Consider the following 18,750-nt stretch of genomic DNA (forward strand, 5'->3'; position numbering starts at 1 on the left):
AACATTATCTTAGCAATACAGCCTTAGCCTCTCTGATTTTGGATCAGTGTGGGGCAAGTAAAACCACACCTTCTTTAGAACCAGCCCAAAAAAACCACATGGAATCAGAAATTCGCATCCCTATATCCCTCTTGGATGAAAACCTGTAGTGAAGATCCTCCAGGGACCCCATGCTCACCGCTGACAGCTGTGCAGCTCCTGCAGTTCTCAGCTGGACCCATCTACCACGGTGCAATGCCATTAAGACACTAACAGGCTTATGCACATGTACCAGACTAGCACTCAGCAAAATACTGATGACTCACAAGCAAAAATCTCCTCTGCTATGACTCTAAAGAGCTCAGAAAACAGAATACTTTATTTAGAGTATTTCAAAAGCTGAAGCTAGAATAGCACACTTGAGCGCAAAAGAGATCACGTGCTGAGTAAGGGGCTGCTTTTACTTAACCAATCCTCAAAACTCACTTCTACATCACAAAAAAACTTACACATGCAAGGAAATTGTTTCTCATTTCCCATTTTCAAGTTCCAATGGAAACAGCTCTCCCTTTGACCTGTCACAGTCTTAATATGGGAGAGTACAGGAAATAGCTGAGAAAGTGTTTTGTAAGGTTAAATAAGTAGTCCCAAAAAGAGTTAAGAGAACAGCAAGGATGTAAAAATAACTTCAGAGGAGACAAACTACTTTTGGAGGACAAAGCCAAAGATTAATCTATTTCACCTGGAGGAACTCGTGCTTCATGGCTGACATTCATGAATACTAATCAGATTACCCTGAGAGATGAAACAGCAGGTTTTCCTCATTTTAAAGAAAAATTTGAGAAAGAAATGGAGCCAGGTGATTCTTTACCTCATCCACATCAGCCCTTCCCAAGACCTTCCCCTTTCAGGACAACAAATCAACAGCTTCATCTTTCAGCATAACCTTAAGGTCAGTGTACTTTGTACTGGTATCAGAAAACAAAAGTGTAAATAAATTTTAAAGAAAAATGTCTGCTTGAGAATGCCTGGGTATGGCAGCTATGTCACTGAGGAAAGGAGGGAAAGGAGGCATCCTCTGACGTGTCCTCCTCACATGTTTCTTACAAAACCTTATGAATCCAAGAAGTAGCAGTTCCATAGGAAAATTACATAGAAGTAAAACTACTCTGAGACCAGAAAAGTCCAAATTCAATAGCTAACTCCTCCATGACAATTTTGCTCTACCTTGAGAGAACCATGTCATGATGTCCTACACAAGTCCCTCCTCATCAGGGAGTGAATACTAGCACTTTTTTTCTGCAGTATTCCCTGTCTACCTAGACTGTATACTTGCACCAGATTTAATCATTAACCAGTGTGTTTAACAGCTGTCACCTTGGCTGTTGCTCAGGTCTGAGTGGGCAGCTAGTGCTGCCAAGTACACACTGCCACTGCATCCCCCATGCTGAAAAATGCTCCCCCACTCCCTCCTCGCTCCTAAGACTGGCCTGCTCTCACTCACGGTGGAGATTCAGCTTGGTGCAGCCACACAATCACAGGAGCTAACAGAGAAGAGGGCAGGAACATGGTTGTGGCAACAGGGTCAAGGAGAGTACTTGCAGGGCCTTTGGTCACTGGTCTGCGAGTCGTCGGTGTGCAAGTCCCTGAGGCAGTTCTGCCCCAACAGCTGCACAGCCACCCCAAGTGCCCCAGCCCAGCCAGCCTGCACAGGCAGCAGAACACACCAACACTGTCCACGCCACTTTCCTCACAGGAATATTGCTAAGTTTAAAAACAAACTATTGCCTTCAGTAATAAACCGAACAGCGAACAGTTCCTACTGTCCATTACATCTTTCACATGGGTGTATATTCCCCACATGCCCACACAGCATCATACAGAGCTAGAAGACATTTAAAAGCTCTTTAAACAAGCTGACTTTCAAAACAACAATAAAAAAATCACTAGAAACTTTACTGTTCATTTTTCTACAGAAGCCATCCATTTCATTCATGGTTTCATAATACAGACCAATAGAGTTGTTACAAAGTAGCTATTTTAAGCTTTTTGTCTTTATGTGATTCTGGGATGCAGAATGTCATGGGGGAAAAAAGGGGATGCAGACAGAGAAAGTGGACAAATAGGAGCACACTGACTAGATTTTTATCTCTATATTCAACAATTTGGTATATGAATTTAGACAGTTTAAATAAAGTTTCATATAAAATTAAATATTTGAATTTTTTGCTTGTGTAAAATTATATTTAAAAGTCTCACTCTCCCTTTGTTTGGTAATGATTACTCATTCATATTATAGATTTGGTTTACATTTAAAGAAAATGCAAGTGTCAACATTTTTTGACAATTTCCAGATATAAAAACTTAATACTAAATACCAACAAGTGGCTAAGCTATCTGTGACACTGACATTTGCTTTTCTTACAATTCAGTGCCATAAGATGAGGTTTAATCCATGCCAGTTATACTTCTAATTGCTGCTCTTAGTAACACATACGTAATCATTTGACAACATGACCCCATGTAAAATGCAGTGTTTACAGTGGCATCCTCACAAACTTCCAAAAGAGCAGATTACATTATTGAAAGGTAGAGGTAATAATCCTCATTTGCCTTCCTGCCAACTCAGCTGTAGATACGGTGAGGTGAACTGGATTTTCCTCCTGAAATTTTTCCTGAAATAGTTGATAAAAAAATTTAACCATTAAAAAAAAAAGTATATAGGCTTTTTTTGCTTGCCACTTTCATTTTCCAAGCTTCAGAATGAATCCTGTCAACCCATTCATCACTCTTAGCCAGGTAGTAACATTTGTGTCTGTACAGTGCCTGACACACGTGCAATCCTCACGCTCCTGAGTAAAGCCTTTCTGGAAAATTCACTACAATCTTTTCTTTTTTTGTAGAAACTAAGAGCTTTCTATCAACTGGCTTAGAGATTTTTTTTCCCCCAGCCTAGTATCAGTGACATCAGTAAAGCAAAAGGTTGAGTAAAAAGATTTTTTTGTTGACAACCACCATTCTCTACTCTTCAAGTTCAAATGCATGCTGTTCTATATATTTTTAATTAACCATTTCCATTTTCCTTATTGCTCTTATTAGAAGCTACTACAACTTCTAGCACTTCGTGTTTCCTCCTAGTCTTTTTCAAATACTTTCCCCACCCCACTCCCCATTACTGTGACAAAGGACTCCAAATTATCCACAGCAAAGAAAAACACTAAAATTATATTAGAAGCATGAGGATCTTAAATATCTCAGTAGCTGTGCTCAGTTATCTACATTATCTCCATCTTCTCCCTTTCCCTGCAAATCTGCTGGTTATAATTATTAATTATAATACAAAAAAATTATAATACAAAAATTGCACGTACTTTTTCCCCCAACAGCAGTTTGAAGTGTTCAGGTGACTCAAAGAGAAGATAAAAATATATCCTCCTGAGATTTGAAATACCTCTTCATCCCCCACCCTCTCTCAGAAGTAAAGTATGGATAGCTTCACACTGTACCAGCAGGCAGGTATTTCCATTCACAGGATGTTACTGTTTATTTTGAAAAGATCTTCATCATCTAGCTGGCAAAAGGTTCCCTTTAGACTACTACTGTATGTGACAACTGCTATAAGCAGAGCTTCAACAGGAACAACCGCCTAAGGAGCAGCTGTGCAAGTCAAAGGCCATGAGGGAGATGAGCCAGCATGTTAGAGAGAGAGAGAGAAATACCACAGGAAAACCCTATCCATTCATTCTGGTAAGGTTCCCATGCTAACATTTCTGAATATAAGCAAAAATAGTGCCACTGAAGTAATTCCTCTCCTCCCACATATGGGAGTACTCTGAGCTAATGGAACAGGAAGTGCTAATTATTTATATATCCTACAAACCAACACATTTCTTCTTTCCACTAAGCTAGGTCAAGCTTGAACAGTAACTAATAACTAAAACATTTGATGTTCAATACACCAGCAGTCCTCTACAGCTATAGATACATACAGCATTCCATTTCAGATTTAATCAAACATTAAACATTTCCATTCCAGGGAAAAAGTAACCATTCTGGCAGAGCCTTACATAAATTTCAGGACAAAAGAACCTAAGAGAAATCCCTATGAACTTTGACGTTTTTCAGCCATATCACAGGATGAGGCTTCACATTAGGCAGTATCAATAATTTCCACTCTATTTCTCCAAAAAGCATCTGAAAATTCTGCTCCCAACATCCTCCATCATAGGATGAAAAGTTCAAACTTGGCACGGCTGGAGTCTCTACACCCCAGAGGGGTAAACAAGGTCTGAGCTCTAAAAGCACTGAGGGCTATGTCTGTAGCACAGTTTGCACAGCAGCACATCCATGCATCTGCAGAAGCTGTTCAGCAGGTCATCCAGGTCATACAAAATATAAAATTTGTATACTGCTTTTTGATTCCACAAAACTGAAATTTTGAAAAAGAGCACTTTCTTAACCACAAAGGGAAGTGATTTGTTCTGGCTGTATAAAATAAAGACTCAATTAGAAAATGCTAATTTTACCAAGCATTCTATACCAGCAAAATAAACTCCACAGAATATACTCATTTTGCTGATAATTTATTAAACAAACATCATTAAAGTGTTTTCACTGAGGAAAAAAGTGTGTCTATTGAAATAATATTGAAAATTGCACAAATAAAGAATTCTCATACCATCTCTTCCCTAATAAAACAAAATATATAAAAAACTACAATATTTCTTCAGAAACACATAGCAAAACTTTAAGTTACTGCTCCATTTTTCAGTGTCAAGTAAAGCCTTGATAGAAGGGCTCTCACCTGTTAATTTGGTTTTAACTTTAAAGTACACTGAAGCAGATTAACACATCCAAGCAATTCTCTCCTCTGCCACACCATGTTCAAGAGGTGGCACCAAAAAAGCACAAATCTATTTTATTATGTCACTTACCAACATGGTAGTTCTTAATTCTCACAGTAACAAGTGAGATCTCTGACCAAAATTAGAAGTGGTTTGATTTTCTTTTTTTTTAATCCATGAAGCATTGATAATTTATTAGTAACTCATCTTAGAAACTACTTTCCCTATGGAGCAGAATCTCAGTGACTGACACCTATGAGATCCCTGACAAGCAATTTAACTTTCTGCATTAAAAAGAAAATAAGGAAGAAAAAAAAGTCTTTCTGTATCAGAAATATCCATCAATTACTATTTATTAAAATTTTACATAAAAGGAAGGATTACAAAGTATTTTTTATCACTTAATGATTTTCTGATCTCGTGAAGGTAACTACCTTTCTGACAAGTACCAAAAAAAATTATTCTTATGAAAAAACTTGGGAGAAGAAAGAAGTGGGTGAAAAGGATGTTTTATGTGGCTGTAAGGGCTTATCTAGAACATTACTGAAATAGAAGTATAGCTTAAAATCCTCCTAGTCCTGAGGACAAAACAGTCCTACCAATCTTCTGAATCACTCAACTCACTAAGCACACTATTAACCCTTAGTTAAGCAAAAAATAACCACGTGTTTCATGAATCACCCTCACTTCTGAACTCACCTTAAACTTCTCACACAACAGAATGCAATCTGAGGTATGATCACAGGAAGCAAACTATAAAATTTCAGATACACTCCTAAGCAGTCAAAGCAACACAGAATTACACATCAATATCTCAAGTCTCTGTACTAGGTCTCAAAATATGGACTATCCTGGGTTCTTTTCCATAAAATACTTACCTTCAGAACAGCAGCTGGTCAAGTAAAATGTATTTTGGATTGCAGAGACATACTTAATTTTTTTTTTCAATTTTCCTTTTGCAATATGTTTTGATCATTAGGTTTTGGATGCAGAAGAAAACATCAACAATGGAAGTTTACTTGCTTACCTCCAAAAATGAAAAGCGAACAGAGGACTGCATGGACTGCAGGGGCTTGTTGGGGTTGGGCTCAGGCTCCTTGGGGTGAGACTGCAAGTTAAAATAATGTCATCTCTAGTGAACAGAAGGTTTAGCAAGAGTCGCATGTTTTAGTGTAGGAATTATGAAAGAAGTTTTGGTTAGAACCAAAACATGACCATCCTCCTGAATGAAGTGATTGACAGTAGCCACACAGGTTTTGACTTAAGATGAAATTGATATAAATAAAAATAAATATGAGAACTGGTGTTGATGTATATGCTTGACTACGTTAGACCTCCTCCAGGAACAATACTTGTGTACAAAGTCCCAAGAGTGGTGAAAAATGGTAACTTGTTTTAGACATGTAACCAAACAGAATATGTAACTGGGGTGCTTTTTTCCTCTTAAAAAATCTGGGGGGGGAGAGGGGTTTAAGTTTTTTATATGCAAATAAGATTTATTAAAACAAAAGGAAAACTAAAATGGATGATAAACTTCATCAGCAATATGAAAATTTTAATAAAAAATTTCCGGTTTGAGAGCCTAAAATTCGCACACTTACTAAAAATTACAAGCGCTCCAGTTAGCAGCAATTTCATTATGAAATGTTTCCTCACAAATGCCAAGTTCTTCTTCTACGTAATCAAATATAGATATAAACGATTCATCCATAAAACCCTTACTTGAGCATTTGACTTCAAAGGTGTCTTCAAGAAGTTGCCTCAAGTGCATCTCCACTCAAAAGGTTTCTCAATAAAACAGCTGGCCACTGCCAGACTTCAGAGATGCTATTTTAAAATATACTCATGCTATCATATGCACATTTCCCCATAAAACTCGCACGAAAGCTTCTTTTAAAAAGCATGCTTATAGCATGCCTCTCACTGCAATTTCCTTAGCTACCTGTCAAAAACAAAAAATACCCTGTGCAGACTGAGCACGGCAGAAGCTTGTGGGGAACTTTTCTCAGCTCATCTTCATAAAGATTTGTTCTGCTTTGTACCAGACCCTTGCAGCCAGCCAATGCTAGCACTCCTGTCTTGTGGAGATGCAGATGGCCAATATGCTAAGCACAGCTAGGTCCAGTTCATATTTTCAACTGCGTAACACTGCCAAATTTTAATACATTGCCTTCAAAATCTTTCAAGGTGGGTACCGGATTCAGGTTTTTTCCGAACATTTCAGCAGGAGAGCACTACTGCTTCTAGAAGAGATTAGGAATACAGTTTTGGGATTGCTCATTTTTGCAACTTTTCCTTTTTGAGATGCCTTGGAGAGGGCACAAAGTTTGGCAGGGAACATGCACACTGAGACAAGGATGTGCCTGCTGGTAATTTCTGACAAGGCTACTGCATACGGGTGAATTCCTCTGGCTGCTGGCTGTGCCTTCATGATCTCTGAATTAGGCACACAGAAGAGCACCACCAGTAGCTGAGAACACACTAGTTTGTTTTCAGCTGCAGACTACCTGTGCTAGCACGACTGTACCTTTAAGCTGAAAAGATCCATTAAGAGCCAATGGCTCAATATATCACTCTGAAAATGGCTAAACTGAACCCAGGTTAATACCAGTCAGCCCATGCAGGCCTGCAAAAAAAGATGTGGACGAACAGATTTCTGCTGTTCCACTGAGGCAATCTGTACTACACTGCACTAACCTGCCACAACATGCACTGGAAGGATCATTGTTTCTGTACGATCGGTAAAGTACAGACTTATAAAAAGTGTTTTCGTACTTCTACGCTTTATCTGCACTATCTTTCCATCTCCACTGCCGGTTGGTCTGGTGCAGCAGAGCTGGTAGTTTGTCCCCAGTTGTCCCCCTTTTGTCCATGTGTCAGTTTGGCCCTCACTGACTGTAGGCTGGGAAACGATCCTGTGCTGCACCGTCAGTGTTTGCACTGCTGTTCCAGGGAGCACTGCAAGGTAAGATGTGGACAGAGGCAGGTGATGCAGACCACCACCAGCTTCCATCAGGACCAGAAGCAGCAAGGGGAAGCTGGAACTGATCCAAAGATAGTCCAGGTGGAGGAAGAAGAGAACTGGCACCAGCTAGCCAAAAGCCATGGGCTGCAGCAAAGAGAGAGCAAGGGGACTGCTACCGAGTAACAACTGGAGACAAGAAATCTCCTAAAGCCAGAATAGTTAAAAGTAGATGAAGAAAGCAACTCTGGAATTGAGTAAGAAGAATATATTAACTTCAAACCCCATACTGAGATCCCTAATTCACTCTGCTGTGAACAAACCCTACGGATCCCCGATGGCAAAGGACATCGCCCTTCCTCTAGTGGATGACTCACAAACAGCAAGTGGAAGTCTTGCACTGGCTAGTAGCTACTCATATTCTTCCTCATTTTCACTACTGTAACACATCAGAGTCTCAGTAATAGCACAGACTCTGAGGGCATCCAGTATCAGATGTGCTAGTACTACGGATCTAAAAATTCCTACCAAGCGATGATACTGGTGTGTCAATTCAGTTCTTCTACAGAACTTGCTCTTCAGCTTTGCTTTTTTAAGACCTACAAAAACCTGTTAAAACAAATTATCACAGTGCATGACAGGCAGCCTTACTTCTTACACTTACTAAATTTGGAATGCTTTATTTTGGATTTAATATTCTTTCAAACAGCTTTTTGCAAGTAATGAATATAAAGTAGACAGACTGTACTTGTTTCTCAGGGAGACAACATAATTCTAGTCCCAACATTTAAACTTTACTGAAAGAAAATTCATGAGACTCAGGGTGCAAGGAACAAATTGGATTTTTTTCCCCCCAGATATGCTCTTCTTTAAATGTTTGCAATTAACAATTTGGGAGACATGACTTAAGTCTGCATTGACTCAACTCTGGCAAATCATGAGAGAATGACTCTATGGAAATCATTATGTGCCAGCAACCAAAATATGATATTTTCTTTTCTCTACAAGTAAATCAAGTTCAAAAAGTAGCAAGGGTGATGGCAAAAGAAATTCTAATATATGGAAAAAGTAAATATATCCAGACAACATTTCAGCAAAACAATGATCAATATTAAATTTAAAATGTAACTATTAATTTTGTAAGTTTTAAATATTTTAAAAATATGGCAAAGCAAGTGTAATTATGTTGGGTTAGTGTGAAAAAGGAGGAAGAAGTAAACAATTACCTCATATTACAAAAGCACACACACACGTTAAAAAAACATGAATCCTTTTTCGTCCTTTGCAGCTAGTGATGTTATTCTCACATGATGATTACATAATTCAGTGAAGATTGATTTTAAAATATTTAAATTGCCACATCTCAAAAAAAGTATAATTATCAATTATTCATGGAAACCATTTTAATGAGATCTCTGATAAGACCTCTCCTCCAAAACTCATGAGAAATTAGCAATGCTGGTTTTTTCAGAAAAATATCTAGAGGTTAGCCTGCCCACAGCTAACACACACTGCTCTTACCAGAGGATGCCTGACTGAAATGCAGAATTTCTGAGACATTTCACAAATGTAGTTCTGGGGAACCAGTATGACATCTACATTTGTTCCTTGGAATAAAGTGCTCTGTCACCTTCATTTGATTATTAGAATAAATTATTTGCTACGCTGCACACTTACCTACAACCCTGTCTTTAACACATGGCAAATGCTGAGGTAATACCTTTCATAGCTAAATAACTTCACCGCATGCATCTGCAGCATTCAGGGTTTTGTTGGATTTTTTTTTTAATCCAGCAAGAATGGGGCAGTCCCAGGGAATACTAAAGGATCTGACGTAACCGTATCAATTTACCTAGGTAAAATTAGCAAGTTCCCATGGTGGCTGTAACATGCATACATACATACCTGACATGTTAGTGTAGACTACAGGTAGGTATGTATGTATGTATGTATAGAAATAAAAACTTGGCTTTGACTAACATATCTTGGATAAACATATGCTGGCATTTATGAAGAAAAGCCTATACTTACTATCACTATACATCAAAATTACACGTTTTCATTTAGCTACTCTCTAAATAGCTGAAAGCACACAAATTAGTTAATCAGTTTTAAGCAAGTACAAGTAAACACATTGCTAAATTAGGTAAACATACTTACTGCAGAAACTATCAGGAATCCTCCAGAATGTCAATACAGGTCATTAGTGCAGTTACGTATGTAAAATACGCCTTGCTCCTGATGAATTTTCACAAACAGCATTTTTATAATGCTTCAATTTCTTGCAGTGCTCTCTATTATTCAGCACAGAAAGAGGCCTTTCTAAAAGGCAGCACCAGGATAAACAAAAAGCAACAGAGAGCTGAAGAGAAAGACAGACACCATGGCCTACTGACAGATTCTTCCCCTACAAACTGACAGGATGCTTCATGCACTGAGATTCAGTAACTTTAAATATGCAGAAAGGCTTTTTTTCCAAACACACTGCAATATCCTGGCTCCAGGCTCACACATTTCCTGAAACCAACTGCAATGCATTGAAAACATGTTCCTTCAACCTGGAGCTGCAGTGCTCCCAGGCTGTCAGCACAAACGTATGTTAAAAGCTCCTGACTGCACAAAAGCCAGCATCATGCAGAAACCATTAAGATATTAAAGACAGACAATACTTACTCCAAGGTCAGCCCTGGAATTTGTAGCCTCTCCCGCTGGGCTTTCATTGCTGTTATGTGTTACCACACTCTATTGAAATCATGACACACATTCACGGGCAGCATTCTGGCGATGACAGAGAGCCAAATGAACCACTATAAAGGAATGGACTAAGGATCCCTTGGGAGAGGGGGGGAGGACCGCAAGTTGGGGTCCTTCCACCTCGAGCTGTCACGAAGAGCTGCAGGCTGCCTCTCTCAGGTTAGTGGCAGCACACGCCGCACCGCTTTAGCGGAGCGAACGGCACCTTCAGTTGTGCACATCAAGTAATTCATCCCCGGAATTCCGCAGTAGCAACCACTGCGCCGGCACACGCACACACACACAGAGACACACACACGCTGCACCTCAGAGGATGGAGTGGTCCCCCTGGCTACGCCAGCCCACCGCGCAAAACAGACGCTGTGCTTAACACAGTTTCTCTCGGCAAATGTCCAACATCCGCCACCCCCTCCGATAGTGCCAAATAGGATTGAGCCATCTTCTTTAAGTCACATTATCCCTTTCCGTGGTAAACAGTTTCTGCAGTAATAGAACAGCAAACTGCTGAATGAAAAATAGGCGCTTCTCCTTTAATGGAGAAAATTAATGGCCAAGGCTTTTGAGAACAAATACATTCATGTAACACAAAGGTTAATACAAAAGGAGAAGTCATCATTCAGTTCTCTGTCACATCTGCACCTGAATTTTAAAGGGAAATCATTTATAGTTTATATTAAGGGTGAGAGCCAAACCTAGAAATTGCAGAAAAGTGTATTAATTTCAGCATTACAGGTAGCATCATTTAAAAGTAAATGACTACACAACACTTTATACAGTTTTAGATCAGTGCTGCTATGTGGGATTTTGGGTGTAATTGAATTATATTCCTCTTTTATGTACTCTCTCTTATTCTGAGATTACAATTCTAAAAAACAAATACTGTGAATTGTTTCATGAGGATTAGCAATTTTTCAATGCTCTATACAAGACCAGGAAAAGCAAAGTGCAAGTACTTATTTTTAGTACTTTAGGAGCTAGAATCTTTTATCTCACCCACCTACATTTCCTGTACACAATATAATAAAGTCAACCACATTATTTTATTTTTTGCCAGAGCTCTGGACCTGCTCTGTGCAATTTCTACAGATGAGTCAAAATACAGGACCAGATGAAGCTGCTGCTTTTTGGGTCCTTAGCTTAATTTTGGAAGAAATTAGTGAGCTCACAGGGACGAGGTTTCAGACACAGAGGGAAATCTTCTAGTTATGGAAACTGCTGAACTGGATTTGGTGAACCTGACTGCTCTTTCAACCACACATTAAAAATGAATAATTAAATTCTCAATTACATCTCTTATGTCTCCTACATATTTCTACTAAAGGTATTTTAAATTTACGTTATGTATTACCTGGAGCCTTCATTTAAGACACTGAAAACAAACCTAAAGGATAAACAGAACTATGCATTTGAATTTTTAAAACATAACAGACACCTAGATTCTGAATATTAACTTGAGGTCCCAGCAAGTATCCTGTAAGCAATCTCAGTAATTCTATATTCTCCTACCTCCCAAAAGAAAGAGAAAGAATGAAATCTAAGAAGTTAAATTCAGGCTCGCTGACCACAATGGGTGAATGCAAGATGTGCAAGGGCATAAAGATCAGCTGGGTGCCCAACTCTGAACAGCACTTTCAGACAGGTTTTTCACATTTTACTCAGATACACAAGCAAAACACCAATTTTTGAAGATATTCTCAAAATTGAAAAACACAGTAGAAGAATCAACTGTCCAACAATCAAACAACTCTGACACTCAAACTATCCGGTGAGCTGCCCGTGCCTTTTCATTGTGAGATTGGAGACAACCTTTTAAGAACAAAAATTCAACATGAGAGTGTAACAGAGTATGGGATAGTACAGACACAGGTTCCTGGCTCTCCCCCTGCTACCAAGAACAGGCAGCTCCCTATTCCCATTGCTCAGCACCTCTCAAACCAAGATTTGTTCTCATAAAAATCCTGTGATAAAAATATCTTTTGTACATAATACTTCCTCAGTTGCTGAAAAGTTCTGTTTCTAATGGAGATAGAAAAATCTGACGGGTTAACTGTGACTGTGTGCACACCAGATATGTACAGTTTAAGTTAAGCATTAAATGATGTTCAAGGGTTTAACTTTGTGCATACTAACCTTTAGTTTAGTACTCCATTCTGTTAGCTATGTAAGCACATGCACATGTAACACCAAAGTACTATTTGTTGTTCTATAAAATTGTTATATTTTCATTAAAGGCACAAAGAATAGGAGACAGCATTAACACGTTGAGGAGGACAGCCAACTCCACTTAATCAGGATGGCACCAGAAGTATTTCTGTAAACAAAACAGCAAAAGAACAAGCTCTGGAGGTGAAGGCATGCCTCCATCAAAATTGCAATATAAATTTTACACACTACTTCCATAAGGCCAATTTTAATGCTGAGGTGAACAGAAGTCCACAACAAAGGCCTTTTTTTTGTTTGTCTTTTCCTCCACATGCAAAGGAGTAGTCTGTCACTAAACACTACTTTGTGAAACATAACAGTTGGGCATTTAGTTCATTTTACCTGCAGAAGATAAGACTAACAGCTTGTCTTGTCTAAAAGGAAACTGAGTGGGACTGGCAGTCGGGTATGGGCACTTAAACAATTGCATCTAAGGGCTCTTTTGTGACCATGATAAATCTTTCCTGAGCTGACTCATGCAAGCACCTCACATTACATAAAAGGTAAATTATTCTAAACTGAGATTGAGCTATAGCCTGAGTTTGAAAATTCTTCTCCTATACATTTTGCCTGATCCAGACAGAAGTTTAGAAAATTGTGATTTACTGAAAAAGAGAGATGAATCCAGAGTACAAGACCAAATTTTTCTCACTGTTGCAGTCTTACAGTTTTTGCGGGATCTGCTTCATGCATCTGGGGGTAAAAAACTGCAGCAATTTAACTAGATAAAGCCTTGCAAGTAAAAGCTGACTTCAACTTTGATCAAAACATCTGTTTGCTCTTAATTTTGCACTTCTTAGATTTCATCTCACCAACACAGAGTTGAGGAACGAAGCGGAAGTTAAAAAGAAGGCTTATTCAAAAGCTACTACAAAAGCTAAATGTAGATTAACCTGAAAATTCTGGCAGATGCTGCCTATGTTGACACAACTTCTGTTAAAGAAAATTTCTCATCTGGAAAGACTTCCAAACAAAAAGTCACTAACAGAACTGAAGGACTGTAAGCATTGTATTCCTTCGCAAATGCAAACCCTGGTATCCTCTTAGCTAGTTTAAGAGCTTGAAAAGCAATTTTAAAAGTACAATATAAGAAAACATGGCTCACATTATTCATATACATCTTTAGTGAGGTCTTTCTGGTTTGGTAATCTCAGACACCTGATTAAAACCCAGCAAAACCAGAAAAGCACAGAGGAATATTTATTTTCTTGAAACACAAACCAGAAAGATAGCACAGTTGTTAATATTATATGCTTTCAAGGCCCCTCTCTTCTGCAGAGGTTGACTATTCTTGCTTTTTCCCCTTAAATAATGGTAACAGAATAATACCATTAACAGTGCAGATGCCACTGGCTTTCATTATTCTGTAACATTTAACAACAATTACACTAAGATAATTAATAAGTCAGTGCATCCTTTGGTTCTTGCATACCCTCTTGGCTAATGTTTTCCAAAGGTATTCAAGGGTTAGTAATCAACTCTCAAAGAATAATGACACCTTTCTGTCATAGTCCTTAAAAAAAAGATCATTTCACCTGAATTTCTGTCATCTAATCTGTTTAGCACATCCACTCAGACATTTATGGATTTCCAGCAAGCACAGCTGCTTCACTTTGAGCACCATAGTTTATAAAGAAGTTCTAGCAGGAATGATGCAGAAGCAGTTGAGTGCAACACTGCCTCTTGGCATCAGTGAGACACAAAACACAGCACAAGATAAATGGGGTAAAAAACACACACCCAACCTCTTTTCGCATTCTATCAACACAGCATGGCTGGGCATATTATAACTACACACAAAAATGTCTGAAATACAAATCTTCCCATTTGTTACCTTTGCCTCAGTCAATAGACTGACCAACACAACGTGTATAAAGCAAACCTCATCCTTTAGCTATCTGCCAGAAAGCACCAGAAAGTGTTCTTCATATTGATCTAACTGGCCAGTTTATTCAGGGTTATTTGGCTACTTCCTAGTTTCCCCACAAGTATTTCAGAGAGGTCACAGCTAAGGAAGCAATACCAGATGGTGAAAGCAATCCTTTTCCTTAGATCCCTGTCTGGTATGTCTTGTTCATATGCTGTAACTCACAGTAACTGCCCAATTTGCAGTTGCAAGGAATATTTCATCTTGGTCAGATTACATCACGAGGAGGAGGCTGGCTGTCCTGTTGGTTTCCCTGGGGAAGGGAGGAAGTGGATGTGAATGACAGAAAGTGTCTGCATTCGCTCACACCCAAAAGCTCAGTTTGCACAATGGGCTCAGCGTGGCATGCAGAAATAAATTCCTTGTCACTGCAGGGCAATGGGCAGACTTTGGTAGAACCTGCATGTCCCTGGGTTATCTGTGTTCAATACATGCCAGCACATAGCACTATGAGCTCCCAGGGTAGGGGCATGACTGTTTGGTACGCCACGACAGAATGACATACTAGACAAACCCATACAGCCCTAAGTCCTGTTAAGTTTCAACATCACGGATCTATTGACATTTACAGGCATATCCATAAATCTGACACCAGTAAGCAATTTACAATAACACATTTTACTAATGTGTCACTGGAATACACAGTAAAAGACTAAGTGGTCTTGCAAAACATGCCAGTGTCTACTCAGGGCTTTAACTCTCACTATTCTGCAAGGGAGTTGTTTTAAAATTATAGTTCCAAAAAGCAGTCTATTAAACTCAAATATGTTTTAATAACTTTTTATAAATTAATTGTATATTCTGCTGATATCTCTATGGTATTGTCTGTATTAAAAAACAGAATGGATCAAAAGAATGTGTTTATTAGCAATGTTAATTAAACATTAGAAATAATGGAACTGCTGTGTAGACCTCCTTAGTAAGTTAAGCCAGCAACGGGTTGTCACATTGAAAATCTTAACTAAAACCATTGATCCAAAAATATTGCAGACAAAAGGAATCAATAAAGATCGACCAGCCAAGATCCAGCAAAATCTGTCTGCAACATCACTCACTTCCATTCTTCCACAGTGAGTTTCAACAGGTTAAAGTCTTAAACTTTCCTTACAGCCAGGATAGCCTCCTTGTGTGCAGAACAGATGCATTTTAGTTAAAACAGGACTCATATTGACTGGTCCTGCAACTTTGAGAGCTCAGAAGACACATAAAAATAATGAAGGTACCTGCCAAAAAACGAGAGGAAAAGTTCCCTATTCTTTGTCTAAATATCACCTGAACTATTACCATAGATGACACCAGCAAGAGGTGCCATCTAAATCAGTTAAAGTAGCCTTCCTCGTATTCCACCAGTCTCCCATCTCCCTCAACAAGGCAGCATCACTTTTGCACCTGCCTCTGAAAGCTCAAAAATAACATTCCATACAAAATCAATACAATGGCACAGCACACCCTTTGCATTTTTTTTTTTTTTTTTTTTTAACGGCAAACTCCCAGAGCAGTGTTGGGGTTTTAGGAGCTCTCCTGGGGTTTTTTTTTCCTTTAAAGGAATTTTCACCATACATGGTGCTAGGGGGACAAATGGCTGGGTACTTAAGAAAAACAAAAGAGGTGGCTACGGGGTGGGGCGCATCTGGCTACTCTTTTGTTTCACCTGGGTGTGTGGGCAGTCGGTCTCCAGCATTTGGACAGAGAGGGAGGCTGCTTTCTTGGGCTGCTTTTCCTTCTGCTAGAGAAGCCCCAGGATCCCCAGCCCGCCTTCCCTACCCTGCTGGGAGCCAGGCTGTGGCCACTCTGCCCCGCCGTTGCTTCGAGCCTTTGCTGCGTTGTAGCCCTGCTCGCCCAGCCTGCCCAGACCTCCGGGGGGTTCCCCGTTTGGATACATCTTGTCTGCCATCCGGGATTTGTGCTCGTCCCTGCCGTTCCAGCCTGCTGTTCCCGAGGGTCCGGCCGGACGCCGGGATCGGCTGCCCAGGGGTTTGTGAAGCCTTTGTTCCATCCCTTCCCGGGATCCCAGGGCACCGGTGCCGCGTGCTCCCCGAGCTCGCTCCGGAGCGCCCCCTGCAGCCGCGGGGGAACCATCGCACCTGCCCTGCTCACCGGGAGCCGCCAGCGCCCCTGCCGGCTGCGAGCGGAACTGCACCCGAGGGGAAAGGGCCCGACAGCCGAGAAGGCTGGGACTGGGTTTGTGATTGTTCGCTGTTACTGCCATAGTTATTGTTGTTTGTTTGCCTTGTTATACACATATAGATATATAATAGTAAAGAACTGTTATTCCTGTTCCTCATATCTTTGCCTGAAAGCCCCTTGATTTCAAAATTATAATAACTCGGAGGGAAGGGGGGGGGTTGCATCTGCCATTCCAAGGGGGGCCCCTGCCTTTCCTTAGCAGACAACTGTCTTTCAAACCAAGACAAGTGGCTACTTCAGATTTGGACTATCTCCTAGCATATTTCACATGCTGTAAGAATAAAAAAAAATTAAAACAAAAATTAGGAAGCAATAAAAATAGCTTAACTAATACTCATGTCAAAGGACTTTAAGCTAATACTAAAACTGTAAAAAGCTTGAGAAATTACATGTTAGTAATAATTATGGTCTCAATCTGCACTGCCTTTCAAGGAAAAAAAAAAGCATTAAAAAATTAGAGGCAAAAATAGATCTACTTTCTGAAGAGTTCTACATTACACAAGGTTTAAACAGTTGTTCTTTTTAAAGTCAAGACCCTTGTTACACAGGGATAAGCCAAACCCAGGCTTCTAATGAGCATTTGTTTATCTAGTCTTCATTTAAGCTATATTTCAGTGCTAATTGATGCCATTTAACTTTCCTGTATGTACTTTTTCATCCAAAGAATGAAAATGTAAAAAACCTCGAAAACATAAAAACCATCTATTGAATAGTTTTTAAAGATCATGATGGTATCTGAATATCTCCTTCAAAAAGTTAAGCACAAACAGGAAATTTCATTATTCCATAGTCCAGTCTGCAGCTGGATTCTCCCAAAACCTTACACCCATCTCTCAACAACTAATATGTACCTACACAGTTACCAAGCTCTGTTTTGGCTGGTTGATAACTGATTCCTTATCAAGGCCCTATCATGCACACGAACACATATATATATGCCTGCAGAAGAGTCTCCCCAACAATTCTGTAAGGCCACCGCATGTATGCTTCAATTTTTAGGGTTTTTTTTTTAGTTCACCTTCTGGTTCTCTTTTTGGTTCTCTCTTTGTCTTGTCATTAGACAAACAGCAGCAGGCAAGTGCTCCAAATGGAGGTGAGCAGCTGAAAGAGTCTTTCCCAAAAAATAAGCCTCAAGAAGTTTGAAGTTTGTGTCCTTTTTGTTGATCTGTCTTATGCTTACGTAAAGCTGTTTAAACATTTCTACAGGGAATTCTGTCATTACAGAAGAGTACAAATGATTAATGTTGTCTGTCATGAGACAGTATTTTCTTCCATGAAAGCAGACACTTAATATATGGAATCAAGTTTCAGCAGAAAGTTTGGGCATATAATCCCACGGATGTAATGACAATTTATAAAGAGAGCTAGAAAAGTCAAGCGATCCTATTTTCCTTCCCCAAGAGAGGTACATTATACCTGTAATATCCCTATTGCTCCAGTCAGATGTTTGTCTCATCTGTTCTTAAAAACTGATAGCAATTTCACAACACTCCCAGGTACGGACTCCTCTGCTTCACTGTTCAGACACTGCTTCAACTGTGTCTGAGATGAATCCCCCTCATTCCAATTTAAACACACTACATCTAGCTGTACACCCCAATAACACAGAAAACACTTTTACTTCCCACTCATGGCAGATATCCACACACTGGAAGACTTTCATGAACAACCCTCAGCTTTCCCTTCTCAAAAATAAATAACCCCAGCATGGTAAATATTTTTCCGTATACGACATCACATATTCAAAGCAGCTGATCCACCTCAACACACAGCACTCCAATATAAGGCCTTGTAAGTTCCTTGTGGGATAGAATAATGCTGCATGCTTTACAGCTCAAAGTATCAGCTTCCCAGCACAAGATACCCACTGCCCTCCAACAGCAACTGTCGTACAT

The 18,750-nt window shown here is 39.5% G+C and overlaps 1 protein-coding gene across 8 annotated transcripts in view; it reads right to left on the bottom strand.

Moving 5' to 3' along the window:
* Positions 1–18,750, bottom strand: part of MAST4 (microtubule associated serine/threonine kinase family member 4) — a 286,627-nt gene that overhangs the window by 119,845 nt on the left and 148,032 nt on the right. For 2 of the 8 annotated variants that reach the window (XM_032095433.1, XM_032095432.1), the window contains exons 1-2: positions 10,459–10,775; positions 5,851–5,931 (exon numbers count right to left, since the gene is read on the bottom strand). The exons of 5 other annotated variants lie outside the window; for them this stretch is intronic. In XM_032095433.1, the coding sequence (XP_031951324.1) occupies positions 5,851–5,931; positions 10,459–10,505 (128 nt within the window). In that variant the 5' untranslated portion in view covers positions 10,506–10,775. Of the gene's footprint in view, positions 1–5,850; positions 5,932–10,458; positions 10,776–18,750 lie in introns of those variants that run through there. One more of the 8 variants, XM_032095437.1, reaches the window with a different exon arrangement.

The sequence above is a fragment of the Corvus moneduloides genome, chromosome Z (assembly GCF_009650955.1).
Source record: "Corvus moneduloides isolate bCorMon1 chromosome Z, bCorMon1.pri, whole genome shotgun sequence".
NCBI lineage: Eukaryota > Metazoa > Chordata > Aves > Passeriformes > Corvidae > Corvus > Corvus moneduloides.